Here is a 16476-nt window from a genome sequence, read left to right on the forward strand (position 1 = left end):
CCCAATCTCCATGCGCTATTACTAACAATAGAAAATATTTTCATACTTCATATTTTTAGGTTTTATTTCGCAATAAACCCAAGGTATTAAAAGATATCTTGGAGTACAAAAATTGTAGATTTTTTTTATTCTAACCCCGCGAGTTAATTTAAACCTGTTTTTTTAAGTCAAGCAAACCTAAAAAGACATGTATTTTCTAAAAATCATCATCCCTTTTTAAACCTCTCTCCCTTCCCATCTGCCAAACTCACGTTTTCTCTCTCTCCATTTGCCAAAGCCCTCTTCATATTTTCTCTATTTTATTTCCCGTGTCTCTCACTCTCTCTCTCTCTTTTCCATGCTCTCATAACTCTTTCTCTCTCCTCATGATAGATAAATTGCAAAACCCAACCAATGATCATTTGATAAACAAATTGCAGAACCCAATTTGTCTGCCTCTAAAAGCTCAGAGGATATGTTTTAGGAACCTTTGAAAGCTCAAAGACTGTCTTTTGAGAATCATATTTATACTTGTTCTTGAAAATATTTACTTACGTCTATTGAAGCTTTGTGGTCTATTTTTGTTCTCCATATAATTTTAAACGTTTATGTTGTAGAGAAAGAGTTGGGTATGAAGAGAGAGTGGCAGACACGGGGAGAGAAAAAGAATGAGAAATACAGAAAGAGAGATAGGACAGAGAGATAAAAAATAAGGGAAAATATAATGGGAGAGAGAGAGAGAGAGAGGGGTTTGGGAGATGAAGAGAGCAAGATCGGGGAAGAAGACACGGGAAGAGAGAGAGTGTAGACAGGGGAGAGAAAAAGAACGGGAAATGTAAAAAAAGAGAGAGGATTGGGAGAAAAAAAATAGTAGAATACAGAAAGAGAGAGAGCACTGAGAGAGAAAAAATAGGGGAATACGGAGAGGAGAGGGGTTGGGGAGATAGGGGGAGAGAGAATGGGAAGAGAGATAAGGGTTTAGAAAAAATGTGCCTTTTTTAAGTTTGACGGGAAGACAAAAAGAGAGAGAGTGAGAGAGATGCAGGAAGAGAGAGAAAGAGAGAAGTTTGGGGTACACAAGTGAAGAGAGATAAATGATTGGGTTTAGAAAGAGTATGCCTTTCTCATATTTGTTTAAGTTAAAAAATAGGTTTAAAGTGGTCAAGGAGTTAGAAGATATCTTTTGAAACCTTGTGTTTATCAAAACATGAAACATAAAAATAGGGGATCTGGAAATATTTTTCCTACTAACAAATATAAAATGCCATTGAAGCCCACTATTGAGAAACCACACTTTATTAACCTAAGACGAGTTAGTTAAGTGTAATCTTTTATGATAAGCCTCAAGCCCTCAACCTTTAAAAAACCTTATAAATTAGGCTAATACCTTCCTAATTAGACCTAACCACTTAAAAAATTTATTAATATGCCTAGATATTAGATTAGGGGACCTCCCAACATCATTAGGCCTCTAATCACCTTCAATAACCCTTAATTAATATTAACCATAATTTGACCCTTTAAATAAATAAATGAAAATAAAATGTAAATGGAAATATTAAAAAGGGTGAGGTTTGTATTAGGTACCCACCATACTCATACACATAAGGCATACCTCGAAATTTTGTTGGAAGATGTAGTTTTGGTGTTGAAAACCTTTTGATGGCTTGAAAGTCTACGTTTAACCTAATTATGAGATTTTTAATTTTAAGAATAGTGCAGATGAAGTATATCTTGTATTTGGAAATCTTGAAAATAGACGGTCTAAATAACTTATGTAAAAATCAAAATTTTCCAATTGAGGAATTTCTAAGAAACCAATAGCCCTCGAAACCATAAGAACCTAGTCTAGAACTTTCCTGAACCCATTCCAAACATAACCCTAATTTTCGTTCCCTCCAAACACCCATTTTCCTAGCCTAAACCACACAGGGACCATACTATCGTGGTACGCCATAGTGCTCGTACTCAGATTCTCCACACACCCTACCATACACCATAATTAATTGTGGACCAATTAGTTAACCCCTAAACCACTTCATTTGGGCTTAAACTCCTATAGTTAAAATCCCAAACTTATCTAACTTAGTCCATTAGCTAGGCTTGCTTAATTAATCTAACTGTAATGTAAACCTGCCTAATTAGAACAAATCACTCCTACAACCAATCATTTTGAAATTCAATGGACAAGAATGATTGTGACCTCCATGTACAAAAGATAAATAGTCGCTTTAAAAATAATCCCAATAAAAATTAGATGTATTGAAGTGGGTCTTAGCTTCATGAATCCCCCTTCGTTAACCCCCCTATCTTTAAAATCATTTACCACAAAGAAAACTCCATTCTACTTAATGTAAGTACCCATTCTTTTGACACACAACGACCAAAAAAAAAAAAAAAAAGGGAAAAATGTTTATATAAGTGCGAGGCTCTAGACAATCAAATTAGGGCAAGCCTCAAAAACTTCACTAAAAGAGGTTATTTTGATGCCCAAATATCCTCAAATTGATCATCTTGACCTCAGGATGAATGGACATGAGAAAAAAAAGATTTCAGCTTTTGGAAATAGTGCATCTTGTAATGCATTTTTGGACGGTCAATTTTCAAGATTTTTAAGTTTTCATTGATCAGCTCAATCTACATTATTTTTTAAGATTTAAGTTTTATAATTAGAGACGAAAATATTTTAAGGCTATCACAAAGATTTTCAGTATTGAAACCACATTTCTCAACACTATTTGAAAGTGCAATCTACTTTGATTGTTTTAGAGCATCAAATTTTTACAAACTTGCACCAAAAAAAAAAAAAAATGAAGAGGAAGAGAACTAACTGAAAACCCTCTTTCTAGGTGTAAGAGAGATAAAAATTGAACACCTAAGAAATCCTCTATCTCCCTTAAACCTTGATCTTGATCTAACCCGAGCTCCTAGGTCCCTTAGTTCCCACTACAACTACAATAACCCCAAAACCCCAAAAGCCTAGACTTACGCCTACAGTGGTTCATATTCGCTTCAAAAGGCTTCTACTCTTACTCAGAAAGAAGAAATCTCAAGATTGAGGGTCTCTCGTTCAGGTTTTCAAATCCACAATGGGAATGATTCCCTCGCACCGACTCTTTGGGCCGCCAACTCTGGGCGCCGGGCATGTAGGCCAGTTTCACTCTAAGTAGGCCCTATGTCTATCTATTTCAATTTTATATATTTATTATGTTTAATTAATTGTATTGTTCTATTTATGAGGCCTTTTCCACCGCTCCCCTTGTTCTTTTCTAATTTTTCTAAAATTTGCTTTTTTGATTTTTATTTATTTATTGGCAATTTAAAGCTAGCGTGGCCGGTGGATCACTAAAAAGAAGCTAGTTTGATCAATTTTCCATAATTTCATAATTCGATGAAACCCAATAATCTACCCTCTAATCGATGGAGTTTACACATGAAATAAGGTGGAGATTGTGCTTCTCTACCGAAATTTTGGGTATAAATATTCTCACAATTCTATTGGGGAACCAAGCGAGACGAGTCTCTCAGTTGAATTGCCCAATTCTTATATTTTAATTTTAATTTTTTTATTTTTTTATTTTTATAGGTGGTTTCTCATACTACAGAATTAGTCCGATTCAAATTGAATCAAATTGGATTTTCTATAAGCCAGTTCCCCCCTATCGGTCTAATTTTTGCAGTCAAACCAACTTTGAAGTGAAACCCTGATGCACTCTAGGGATATTTTAGTTAATTTTTAAAGAGGCTCATTTCCATCATCCCTAATAAACTAAGGGAGCGGTTTGTATAGAGCTGAGGCTCTAAATAATCAAAATAAAGCACACCTTTAAATAGTGTCAAGAACTGTGTTTCAATATCGGAAATCTTTGTGATAGCCTTAAAATATATTTTCATCTCTAATTATAATATTTCAAGCTGAAAAAAATAATGTATATCGAACATATCTATGAAATCTTGAAAATTGATTGTCCAAAAATGTATCAAAAACATCGTTTTCAAAAACATAAAATCTATTTTTTTTTTCTTTTGTCCATTCATCGTCAGGTGCAGTTGGCATACAGATGCATATGTAGCTGTAGAGGTAAGGTGCACCTTCAAATTTTATCATGGTATATAATTTGATGTAAAATATTCTTAGGATTATCTCAAAATCTATTTTTATATCTAATAATAAAATTTTAAATTTAAAAAATAGTTAAAATCAAATAAATATATAAAAATATGAAAATCTTGAAAATGAACTATATAAGATGTTGTAAAATATAATATTTGTGAGACTTAAAATCTTTTTATTTATCGTAGACATTAAAACGACCTTTTCCGCTCGGATCTTTGAAGTGCATCCGTTGTTCTGCGTTATAAGGTTGCATCCTTATATAAACTTTTTCCTTCATCGGCATGTCGAGATGGTCAAATTGAGGGTGGCTGAGCATCAAAAGCAAACTCTTCTGAAAATTATTTAGGTGCTCTTTAATTTAATTGTTTAGAGCCCCGCACTTATATAAACTTTGCCGGGTTCTATTAAACCTTCGTTTAGCGTGAAGATGGAGGAAGAATCGCAAATGGATACCCTGAGCATCCACGCATACAATGATATCCCTTCTTCTCAGGATTTCTCCTCTCTCATAGAGGATAAAAATATCCCAGCTGTAATTTTAATTTCCTTTATGCTTAGTTTATCTTATTTTATATTTTATTTTTCAGAAATCCGTATTTTTCATTGGTGTCGCTCTCTTCTCTTCTGTGGATTTTCTAGGTTTTCCTTGGCCTCGTGAGGGAATGGGAAGCTTTTACTAAGTGGAATCCTTCAAATGGTGGTCTCGACTACTTGCAGGTCCTGTTCTTTTCCGTGTTTAATTCATATGTATGGTCTTTTTTTTTTTTTTGCTTGATAATTATCGTGTTATTTAATTTTTGTTGAATAAACTGTACATCGATCAGTTGAGCATTTCATTTTAGACTGAATGGGTTAGTGGGTTTTAAAATTTTCCCCTTTAGTTTAGAATTGGGGCCATTGGTGATTGCTTCATTGGGGAATTCTTTTTTCGTTTCATCATATCAATGTATTTCTTTATTGTTGATCATGAATAAATAATTTAAAGTGGAGGAATTGAAATTCAGGAGAATTTGTATCATTAATCTTTGGTTTTAATATTTGTGGTCTTATAATCGCATTCTCCATCTACATAAATTTTTTTCGTTTTTGCCATTTTCATACTGAAAATTTATTAATCGGAAAAATGCAGGACAAAGTTGGGTCTTCTGTTGTAGAGGCCATGCTGTCTAGATCAGGTTCTGTATTTTATGGTGATATTGGAAGCCATGAAAGGGTATGTTTTTGAAGCCTTGCTTCTCATATAAAATTTCCCTAGTTATTGTTGTCTTTATGTTGCTTTATTTAATTAAATTCAAAAGAAACTTATGTCATAGCCTTTGCTTCGAAGATTCCTTTGCAATTTTCTAGCTTCATCAGCTCCTGCAAATTGCGTTTTGAGAAGTCCAGAAATCTTCAAGTTGCTCAAATGATTCCAAATAATGCGTTCACAAGCGAACCAGTTGATTCTGTTGGTAACTGTGAAAGTGATGGAGAAACTTCTTATCAGGCTTATTTGGCACAGGTAATGCAGTTATCTGCTTACTGGTTATGCTTTATGTTAGTTTGGAAAGGATTTAAAATTTATTATTCAGTGTTTCAAACCAACTTAATCAAAGTTTTGGGTGTTTGCACAAGAACCATGAAGAACCATCAGGTATCCTTTTTTTTTTTTGAATAAGCATTGATGGAAGAACCATCTATTGTCCATGTCTGATCAGTATAGAAGAATGTTTGGAACGATCTTTCTGTTTATCAGTGTGGCAAGACAATTTTGAACAAATCAAATTCAGTTTTCTTACCTGAAATACATTGAGAGCAGTTAGATTAACCAGATTATCCCTGGTGCTTTGTCACCGTTATTATAGCAGGGGATACCGAGCATTGGCCGCAGTTATGCTACCTAACCCTGCCTTCTTTATAAATTGTGATTTTTTGAGATTGTGACTCTTGGTGTCCTTTACAACCAACCCTACCTGCTCTGTTGTATCTACAGTAGATGAAAAATGAATTTCATCTCTATAAATGCCCCTATTTTTAGTTGGAGACTGGATGAAAATTTAATCAAAGAGCTGAAACTATGCTTGTGTGAGTTTTTGTCACGGTTAACTGAGAAACTGAGATTTCTCAATGGCTCTCAGCCATTTTCAGAGAGATTTGTTTCTTGGTAATTCTCACTCACCAATCTATTAGTTTTAGCCAAAACCCCTATTGGGTCGTGTAGTCTGAAGAAGGATCTCAAGAGTGTGCAGTTCTGAGAATTATGTAATGACTTTTTCACTCTGTTCAGTTTTATCCTGGGAGTATATTCACCCAAGCCTCAATTGGATCACAAAGATATTTTATGTCCTGGGCATCTAATACTTCAAAGACAGTGGTTGCATCCTGTGACTCTGTGTCCATTTTTGAAGCACAACCAAAAAGGATTTCGAAACCGAAGGTTCACCTTATGTTTGCAGTATAGCAACTAAGAGATTTTGGTACTTCGGATGTCAGTGTTTAAGCGACTTTGGTCACGAGTGGCAGTCGCTTCTTAGTGGTTTCCAATTGGTTGAGTCTCCATCTCTACACCTCTGAGTTCTCTGCTTGCCAAGGCTTAGAAACTCCATTTATTGCCTCAGCATTAAACGCAGTTATCAGACTGGGGAGTAGGTTCTCGTTCTATTGGAAGATCATGAAGCATCATTCTCGATGAGTGACGTGTTTTTGATTGGTTTATGAAGTTATAAGGCAAAGGTTGATCCTTAGCCACAGTTAACTGAGAACACTCAGTCATGGCCGCTGCTTCACTGGGGTTTTCCCTTTCTTGGCCCACAACTAACTGAAATCTCGTTCCTAGTATGTGGGAGAGTAAGCTCACAGTGGTCATCCTCGAAATCCATGCTGACCCATCTTCCACGGCGGTTAAGTACTCCTGGGCAGACATCCGTGTTGTTAAGATTGCAAGCATTATTTAACTCAGTTAAGGCTGTTAATTGAGTATTAGTTTTGTAATCTTGTTTTAAAGCTTTAAATGACCTAATGCCGTCGATTAATGTTTCTGAAACATTTATTGTGTATTGTGAAAACTCTGTAAACAAATGCGAAGATGGAGTCCTAGCTACTTACTAAGAAAGATGACGTCTTGGCTTTCCGTTTTATTAGCAAATGGTCATGGAATGTTGAAAAACTCACGGCATATGTTTGGATCTTCTCTGTTTACCAACTATATTTGGCTTTTGTAATTTTCATGTGAACAATGGTTAGAGTGTTTGGTACAACAACTTCTGTGAAATGTGATTGAAAGGATACATAATATAAAATCTGTAAGATAAATTTATGTATTGATTATTTTTAAAAGTTATTAAAACATTTCGAGGCTTCATATGTATAGCAAATCAACTAAACATGATTATATGTATAAATATAAATGTATCTCCAAAAAAAAAAGGAGAAAAGTATCTACAATAATTATACTACTTGTTATGTAGAAGATATAATCTACGTTCCCCCTGTTGCAGGTGCCTATTAGTTTCTCTTTTGCCCCATTAAATTATGTTAAAGTTTAAAGAAGGATTAGGAATTTACTGGCCTGTGATGCACATTTGCGTGTGTGCCTCTTGCAGTTCCCCCTAAAGTCTTTGCAAATTAGCCTAACTTCTCCTAGGACACAAATCGTTTTACCACCTTGTGTACCACATTTGTAGCACCATAATCTTTTTATGTATGCTAAGATTTTCTAGGAGTATGAGATCCATGGTGACATTTCTGCAAATTTCACAGCCTATTTCATGTGGATTTTTCACGAACATTCTAATGTTGGGCTGGTTTCTTGACACAGGTTCCTATTTTGAATGCTGAGGACCCTGACAAGTCTCCATTAGCACCCCTTCAAGGGGATATTCAAGTGGTATGCATGTTCGTTGCTCATATTTTTAGACAACAAGGTTCTTCTATACATGATTATTTTATGAGTAAACTTTTAGTATGTATATACTATGCTCCCACTGGAGCAAATTTTACGTTTACTCTCAGACAAATAACATACACAGGAGGATCTTCTTGATGTGAAATTTTGGGATCCACTTTAGAACCATGAGATGAGTATTTTGAAAAAAAAAAGAAAAAAAAAAGATAATAGAAGTTAGCACCTGAACACCTAGATTTGACTGTCCGAAACTTGGGCAGTTTGCGTGCAATCGTATGGCATGCTTTTCTTTTGTGCAGTTCCAGAGTGTGTATTGTAGTTTTTTCTTTTAGATTGATTGCTAGTTTGAGTAGGTCATGTCCTTAAAAATTGGGTCCTGAAAATACTTATTGCCAGGGTTTTGCTTTTTGAAGCTGTCAGTGGGAATGGAAGCCACAATGTGAAATTGAGGTATGGGTTGTGCTACCACCACGACCTCAGCCCCTTTTCCTTATTGTCAGGGTTTTGCTTGAGAGAGCAAATGTGCATTTTGCTTATGTAGGAGCATACAATCTTTCCAGATATATTTTTATGTATTTTCTTGTACTGTTGGGCCACATGAGATCTGATGAAGGTTACAAATGTTCAGAATTCCATCTTCCATTTCCTCTCTACAAAAGTTACCGTACAGAAAAATTTCATTAGCCATTTGTCACGACTGCTACGAAAGTGAATTGTGATTTTTGAATGCTTCACTATTTGCTTGTGCAGCCTCTGCTTTTGGAAAGAAAATCTATTTCATCCATCAACTTCTGGATGAATAAAGCTCAATCAAGATCGAGTACTCACTATGATCCACATCATAACCTTTTATGTGTAGTCACGGGATGCAAGCAAGGTAGTTCTGAATTTCAATTTAGAAATGTTCATTTAATTTGGTATATTCTTAAAATGATATGTCATATGAGACCTTAGTATCTTTTGCTCTCTTATATGATGCCAGTATGCACCCTTGTTATAAATCTTGGGGATTACTTATTTTATAATGAACTTCACAAAATGATAGTTATCAAGAGAAAGATGAATAAAGCCTTATGCGGCTTGATGAAAACAAGGTACACAAAGGGATGTCACGCCCTTCAACTTTTGTGCATGCAAGTTTGTACCTTCCTTATTGACATCGGATATGTATTTTTGGGGTTCGTATTTTCAAAATGTACCTGTACGAGGATTGTTATTTATTGGGTTAGGCAAGACGCAGATGCACAAAAATGCATATAATACCTTTATGCATGTGCATGTGTTAAAATTTGTCTGTAATTATATATCTAGTAATGCATACATACTTACTTGCATGTATATTGCCAGTATGCATGTTTTTATGTGCATATTCATTTATGTGTATATGGATTGATCAATTGATAAGTAGACCGCACGTGATAGACTTAACCATGTTCATTTATTTGCAACAAAGGGAATAAATGGCCTTTTTTTTCCTCTCATGTTTCAAATAATAGTTGGACCTTTAATTGGATGTTTGATGTTTAAATTTGTTTGGAATTTGAATACATTTAATAGTTTTTTTGGAATGATACATTGGTAATGAATCACAGTTGTTTTATGGCCACCTTCTGCAACTCCCTCTCTAAAACTAATGGCTGTTTATGGGGAAGCTTCCAATCACAGGTGTGCCATTCCTTCTCTATATTTTATTATTATTGTGTTCCGTTTATGTTCTAAATATTTTTACATGATGCATGAGCTTCAAGATATTTCTCTGAAGTGTACTTCCTGAAATTTTGGAAGTTTGGGCTGCAGTGCTGTTGACATAAATAAATTTGGCGCTTCGACTGATATTATGGGCCTTTCGAAAAAAGTCATTCTACATGCTGGTGATGCCCTTTTCATTCCTGAAGGATGGTGCGTTGTTGAATTCTTCATATTTTGGTTCAATGAGTTTGAATGCATCACATACGTTTTAATGATGTTGAAGCATGATCATCATGGGTAACTAGACATGCATTTCCATTATTCAATGTTGTAAACTTGTCTGCTTATGTGTGTGTGTTTGCACGGGCGTGTGTGTGTGCACTTGCGTGCTTTTTTAAGTATGGAGCTATAATGTGGATACAACTCTACGTTCCAATTCACAATAATTTGGTTTTTGATAAAATGGACAACATCTATAAAGGAAAAGGAGTCTAATACATTTAAAATTAGAGGTCAGGTGTACCATTATGCACCACAATTGTTACCCACAAACAATCAACCAAGATGTCTAGAATTATATTTCTATGGCAAAGAGAATAAGATAAATAGTAGACTACGACAAGTTAATAATTTAGACCCAATGACGATGGACTACATCCGAAAATAATTAGGAATGTTAACTTTGTCACTATTTTTAGAAGCCTTATTGAAATAGAAAACTTTGATGAATTGACGCAGGAAATAGAGAAAAAAGGCAAAACACAGTTTTGTAAACCATCAAAGCAGGTCAGGTTTCTGTGGATTTGGCTTTCCTTGCACAAAGAAGTTACCCCAAAACCCTAGATAGGGCCTGTTGGTACTGTTCACACCCCTTTTTTATTGTTCACGCCCCAACAAGTGTTAGAAACGCTAACACCCTGGGCCCTTTTATTACATTATAATAAAAAGGGTGTGGTTTGTATAGAGCCGAGGCTCAAAGTAAAGCGCACCTCCAAATAATATCGAGAAATTTGGTTTCAATGGTGGAAATCTTTGTGATAGCCTAAAAATATATTTTCATTTTTTATTATAAAATTCAAAGCTTCAAATATAGTGTAGATCGAGCAGATCTATGAAAACTTTAAAATCTTGAAAATTGACGGTCCAAAAATGCATTACAAGATGTACCATTTCCAAAATTTGAAATCCATTTTTTTCTCATGTCCATGCATCTTGATGTCGAGATGATCAATTTGAGGATATTTGGGCATCAAAACAACCTCTTCTAGTGAAGTTTTTGAGGTGGGCTCTAATTTGATTGTTTAGAGGCTCGGCTCTATATATAAACTTTTTCCTAATAAAAAAGACCAAAACTACCCTCACTTAAGTTAAAACATTATAAGAATTCCTAATAAGTCTCTTCACTTAAATTAAAATATAAAAGGTCGCTAAATTGCTCGTAACTTTTGTTAAAACATTGGAAGTCATTAAGACACTGTGAAAAAATAGCAACTGACTAAAAATAAACTCCTTCAAAATGTTGGCTTTCCCCTCCTAGATCTCCCTATGACCTTGGGATGTGGAATATCATAAAGGGGGTAGTCAAATGATAGACTGATTGGGTCAAAAGGGCCATGAGAATTTTTTTGACTAGTTGAAGGACTGTCCAATGCATCAAAGTAGGAATCTACCAAGGATTACATGATGCAATATTACATGGTGAAAATCAAGCATGCAATGTTGGTCGGATTATCATATTAATTACTCATAACATGGGGTTTTGCAGGTTTCATCAAGTGGACAGTGATGACTTGACAATTGCTGTCAATATATGGTGGCAGTCTGATATGATATCAAGATTGCTGGAGCACATGGATGCTTATTACCTGCGGAGAATAGTGAAAAGGTATTTTGTTTTTTATTTTTAGTCTTGGTACCTCATCTAGATTGTATATATTTACGGTATGTTATAATCTGATATATATACTGTCATTGACATTTCGGGCATTGTTACTTTACGCCCCTAATTAAAATTTCTTGTTCTGTCTCATATTTGAATGATCCTGCAATTCATTGACGGAAACAGATTAGTGGATAAAGAAACGGTAATCATCTTTGCACTATGATCCTATAAAGTAAGGATAAACCTTTTCTTTCCGTTTGTTTGAAATCGTGCGTATTCTGATAATGTTGATGAGATAATCTTGTAAAAATAGGACAGAAGCAAATGTTGAACCCAAGTTCAGCTGGTAATAAGAATTTTGGAGTAAACATTTCCATGCAGCCTAATGTTGGAGTAAAGGAAGGTGAGATATCAAGTGTCAATTCTGTATCCTTTGGTTGTTGGTTTCTTTCTGATGTGTTTCACTTTCAATCATTAACTTGTGGGGCTAAAATTATTTTCTTTGGTGGCTTAGTAGTCCATGCGGAGTCATGGAAAATAAACATTAACTGACTGCAGTTGTTCTGCAGGCATTCATATTTTTACTTGAATCTTATTTTGAGGATGCATGCATGCATTGCCTCCTGGCTTTTCTGTCAATTAAAAATAATCTCATCGTTAATTTTTCAGTGAACAATGAGCTGGCCACCACATGCTCAAGAGGCTATATGAATGTGAACCAACTTGGGATAGAACAGTTCCAGCTTGATCCAATCGAACTTCAATCTCTTCGTGAACTTGTTTCGTTTGTTCATGACAATTTCGGTGCTTCTGGTCAGAGTCAAATGCATTCAAACATTGGAGAGCAAGGTTTAGCTGGGGATCTTAATGGTGAAGTTGCACCAAGGTTGGTTACTGAAGTGGATTCCTTTTCCTTGGAAGATGATGTAGTTGCTAAAATCCTCTGGAACCTTGAACCAGTCAAGCTCCAAAATGTCTTGCTCGCGATGGTGGTGAGTCGTATTCTTCTTTTGCCCTTATGGTTCATGATTTTACAACTACGGACTGGGGACATTCTGCAGCAGGTCGGCAATTGTCTTATTTTTGACCTTTGAAGTTTCTCCCCAATCAAACTAAGCTGAGCTGCTCCCCCTTTCGTACAACATGTATATTCCCATTGATGGGTCGAAAAATAAGGATTAATAAGCACAAGTTATAATGTCATTTTAACTGTTAAAAGATTAGACAAATGTTGCAAAATGGGAAACTTGTGAATATCAAATCCTATAACTGTGTAGTGCCAACAAATCAGCCAACTTATTGGCTGTGATGATGTTAGACATAGCGGTAATTATAATAACAAGTTTCCAAAATCCAAAATCTCTATTAGGCATGCATTTGTGCCTTACATAAGATAACTTTCATGCTTTGGAATTTCCTGTTTTATCTGTACTTATAAAGGAAAAAGAAGTTTGTGATTCTATTAGAACTTCAGTGGTAAAATTTTGCAACTATGTAAATGTTCAACCTTTCCTGAATCAGGAAGGAACGTATCATGAGCACGGCCATGGTGAATGTTGTTGCTTTTGGTTTAGTAGAGCTGTTCCTTCTAACTGAGATTATACTTTTTTCATTTTCTTGGTGAAACTTGTGCAAATAATGCAGTTCACATTTTGGGCATTAACTTTGTAGATCCTATCACTGTTTTCACTTTTTACTGGATGTTCTCTTAACACATGCAAATGATAAATGTTTCTTGATAAGTGACAGATGTTCTTTTCATTTTAGATTCAGATTTTCTTTTTATTTTAGACTTCAAGAACACACCGTTTTATGACTTGCATATGATTCAAAGGATTGGTCAAAGTCTTTTTTTTTTTTTTTCTATTTTTCAGAGTAAGTTCCCAAGGTCATTGGAGACACTCATCCTGCACATGCTTTCACCAGCAGCTGCTGAAGTTCTTACACAGAAGTTTGATGAGATGGATATACAAGTCAAGAAAGTGGACCAGTGAGTGTGCAAGATATTATCCATCTCATTGGAATTATTTAAACATCTTAAACTGTCTTTTGTTGTTTCCGTAATAATTTTATTCTAATTTTCTGTTTGTGAATGCGTACATTAACTTTTTTCAAGAGTTACATGTTTACTACTGTAACTTTTGGCATAAATTATTTTCTGTAATTTATTTCTCCAATGCATTATCCTTCAGGAAAGAATTCTACAGGCAATTCTATGGCATATTTGATGATCAATATGCTGCAATGGATGCCATTTTGAAAGGGAAAGAGTCATTTGGGTTCCTGGTACTTCTCCACTTTGTGGTTTTGTCAGATTTTAGTGAAAGAGTTATTTGGATTTCTGGTACTTCTCCATTTTGTGGTTTATGAGATTTTCTATGGTTTGCACATGACGTACTTAACAAGATTAGAGCAGTAAAAAGCAGGAGTGGCAAGCATCGTATCTTTCATTAAATCTTTTTTATTGTTTTTGTTTTTTTTTAAAGCATCATATCTTTTATTAAAGAAGCAAACACCATTGTGAAATTTATCTCCTTACTTTCAATCAGTAAGGCTGCACATTTCATCTCCATATCACCTCCTTTTTAGTGGGCTTGGTTTCTAAATGAGTGTTAACACTCAGGAAGGCTTAGAAAGAAATGGTTTGGGGTAGGTTTGAGAATTCTATTTAGGTTGGGATTTAGGAGTTTCAAAAGGACTTAGATTTCTTACAAAGTTTAGTGCAACAGAGTTTTGGATGTGTTGAGGGCTCCTACATTTGATTAGGACATAGCAGCAGATGACAGGAGGCATAAAGGGGGTAAGATTTGGGTTACATATATGGGGGAGGTTCTGGTGATCTTAAGGTAAAGTTTAGGGTTTTAGCTACAGTTTAACGGTATGCAAGGATAAAAGGAGGGCATCTAGGAATTGTTTTAGGATAGAGAAGACTGGGGATGGAAGGTATATAGGTAGTGTTAATTAGGTGCTTTGGATTTACAAAAGCATTTTGGGATGATGTGAGTGGTTTTTCTTAGGGTTTTGGTTGGGTGGTGGGATAAGGGAAAAGAGGTGATGAAGGACTTCAAATCATCAAGCAAAATTAAACTTTATCCTCAACTAAATGTCAACTTTAGGGCCATGGGTTAGCGCGGGTTCCAAGCGATCTAGGATTCCTAAAAATTTAAACCCTTTAAAATGATGAAATTAGATTCTTTATAAATTAGCAACTCATCCGCAGCACAATCTTCTAGAGCACTTGAAACATAAAAAGAAACTAACTCCAACTACTCATTTGGAAAGGACAAACTTAAAAGAATAAAAAAGTCTCTTACTTTTCTGATCTGATTAAACCCAAACATAATTAATAATAAATTTGGAGTTTAAATTCGTCACCATACTTCATAACATGAGTTGGGGGCCTTAGGCACCTGAAATAGGAAACGTCCATGGAGAGCCTGAGGCACCTGAAATAGGAAAAGTCCGTGGAGATAAAAGTCCTGGATCTTAATGAGATCTTTGATTTCAGCTTTGGCTCACCCCAAATGGAATCTACGTAAAAACCTTTGTGTTCAAGGAGCAGTCTCCACCTTGCAGCTTAAATGCATTTTGCTGTAAGTGTGTGATTAATGGTGGATGCAGTTGCATGTAAGATTAATCGGAGTTAGTTTGATGGCAATCCTTAAGTGGATGCTGTGGTTGATGGTGACCTTTATGTATTTGTAGTTTGGTTTAAAGCTGAGAGGGTGCTGCTGTTCTTTCTAGCATTTGGAGCATTGCTCTATCAGGAATTGGAAACAAGTAGTTTAGCAGGTATTTGGTTAATGCTAATGTAGCTTCTCTAGGATCACGTCCTCCATGACCCGTGAAAAATATTGCTAGTTTACTTGAACTACATACCCAAAAAATGACAAGTAATTAATTCAAATGGGTCCATAGAAGAGTTATGTATACAAGAAAATATTCTAAAAGGAAATTATAATTACAAATAGATCCTCTACCATGCTTCATAAGATTCTAGTTAATTTTGTTAGGGCTCGTCATGGATTTTGATTCTTATGTCTTGATATGTTATGCAGGCATTGGGAAATGTACTGGATCATTACCTAGGTGTATGTTGCGAATGCCCTAAAGAGCTCATTGATAAGGCAGAGATGAGGCCAAGTTCCTAATAAGGAGAGCTAATATATTATTTGTTGTCCAACCTGTATCGCACCCTTTTGCTTAGCATGAGGGGATGCACAGCTGAAAAACAGTGATTTTATCACTCAAGACATCAGTGCTCTCATAGGAGTGATCTATCTCCATCCCATGTTTAATGGTGGGTTTACGGTTATTTGGGGGTCATTTGTTATTTTTACTCAAGGTTTTGCTAAATGCACCAATGTTTTTGCTTTTCCCGCCCTAGATGGTGGGCGGAAATATGAAAAGATCCAAGGGACTAGGATTTCCTCCCTCGTACATAGTTGCAGATAGCAAAACCTCGTGCAGATGGTAATCCCCTTGTGCATCTGGTCGTTTGGCCCTATGTTGCATGGGCATGAAAAGCTCAAGTCTGTTGCTTTCCAAGAAATAACCATTTTTATTTCCAAGTCCTGGAATTAGAATTAGTTTTGTGACGTACATGTAAGGGAATTTTCTTTTTTTGTTTATGTTGCTTGGGATTCTTTCATTATGAAATATTTCCAATGCTTTATTTTCATATATTGACTGGAAAATTGTATATAAATGTACCTGTGGATAGGTTAATGTACTCGAGGTTTGTCTCCCCAGGGGAAGGGTATGCAGGGCCATTCCCACCGTCCATTTTCTAGATCCAAGGCCAAGGACCCAAATTTATAACTTGCTTTATTTATTGATTCTCTTGAAAAAATCCCTCTTTTTGTGGGATTAGATGTGGTATCAGCAATACAGATTCCTTGAGCTGGCTTATTTGGATCATCAATT

The 16476-nt window shown here is 35.4% G+C and overlaps 1 protein-coding gene across 15 annotated transcripts; it reads left to right on the forward strand.

Annotated features, from left to right (window-relative positions):
• Nucleotides 1–4250: 4250 nt before the first annotated feature.
• Nucleotides 4251–16231, forward strand: LOC18429593 (2-oxoglutarate (2OG) and Fe(II)-dependent oxygenase superfamily protein). Of its 15 annotated transcripts, none has more exons than XR_016051920.1 (15): nt 4251–4628; nt 4736–4813; nt 5226–5309; nt 5424–5597; nt 7893–7961; nt 8730–8856; nt 9572–9644; nt 9765–9878; nt 11434–11553; nt 11734–11782; nt 11864–11953; nt 12220–12542; nt 13425–13540; nt 13743–13836; nt 15609–16231. XR_016051920.1 is itself a non-coding variant. In XM_088861713.1 (15 exons), exons 1-15 carry the CDS (start codon nt 4524–4526, stop codon nt 15699–15701), a joined length of 1674 nt encoding a protein of 557 aa, XP_088717839.1. In that variant the 5' UTR covers nt 4251–4523; the 3' UTR covers nt 15702–16231. The 15 variants fall into 15 exon arrangements, 5 of the variants coding, with proteins under 5 accessions (XP_088717839.1, XP_020520100.1, XP_088717840.1 ...); XR_016051921.1 differs by having other exon boundaries at nt 11869–11953; XR_016051927.1 differs by having other exon boundaries at nt 9777–9878.
• Nucleotides 16232–16476: the final 245 nt, after the last annotated feature.

Source organism: Amborella trichopoda, chromosome 3, assembly GCF_054954075.1.
Source record: "Amborella trichopoda isolate Santa Cruz 75 chromosome 3, AtrichopodaSantaCruz75HAP2 v2.0, whole genome shotgun sequence".
NCBI lineage: Eukaryota > Viridiplantae > Streptophyta > Magnoliopsida > Amborellales > Amborellaceae > Amborella > Amborella trichopoda.

What these genes read in the sequence shown, in the direction of transcription:
- LOC18429593 (XM_088861713.1), top strand. Translation starts at nt 4,524, where the DNA reads ATGGAGGAAGAATCGCAAATGGATACCCTGAGCATCCACGCATACAAT. An exon ending in AGGATAAAAATATCCCAGCT is followed by an intron (nt 4,629 to 4,735) that starts GTAATTTTAATT and finishes TGGATTTTCTAG; the next exon opens with GTTTTCCTTGGCCTCGTGAG. An exon ending in TTCAAGGGGATATTCAAGTG is followed by an intron (nt 7,962 to 8,729) that starts GTATGCATGTTC and finishes TTGCTTGTGCAG; the next exon opens with CCTCTGCTTTTGGAAAGAAA.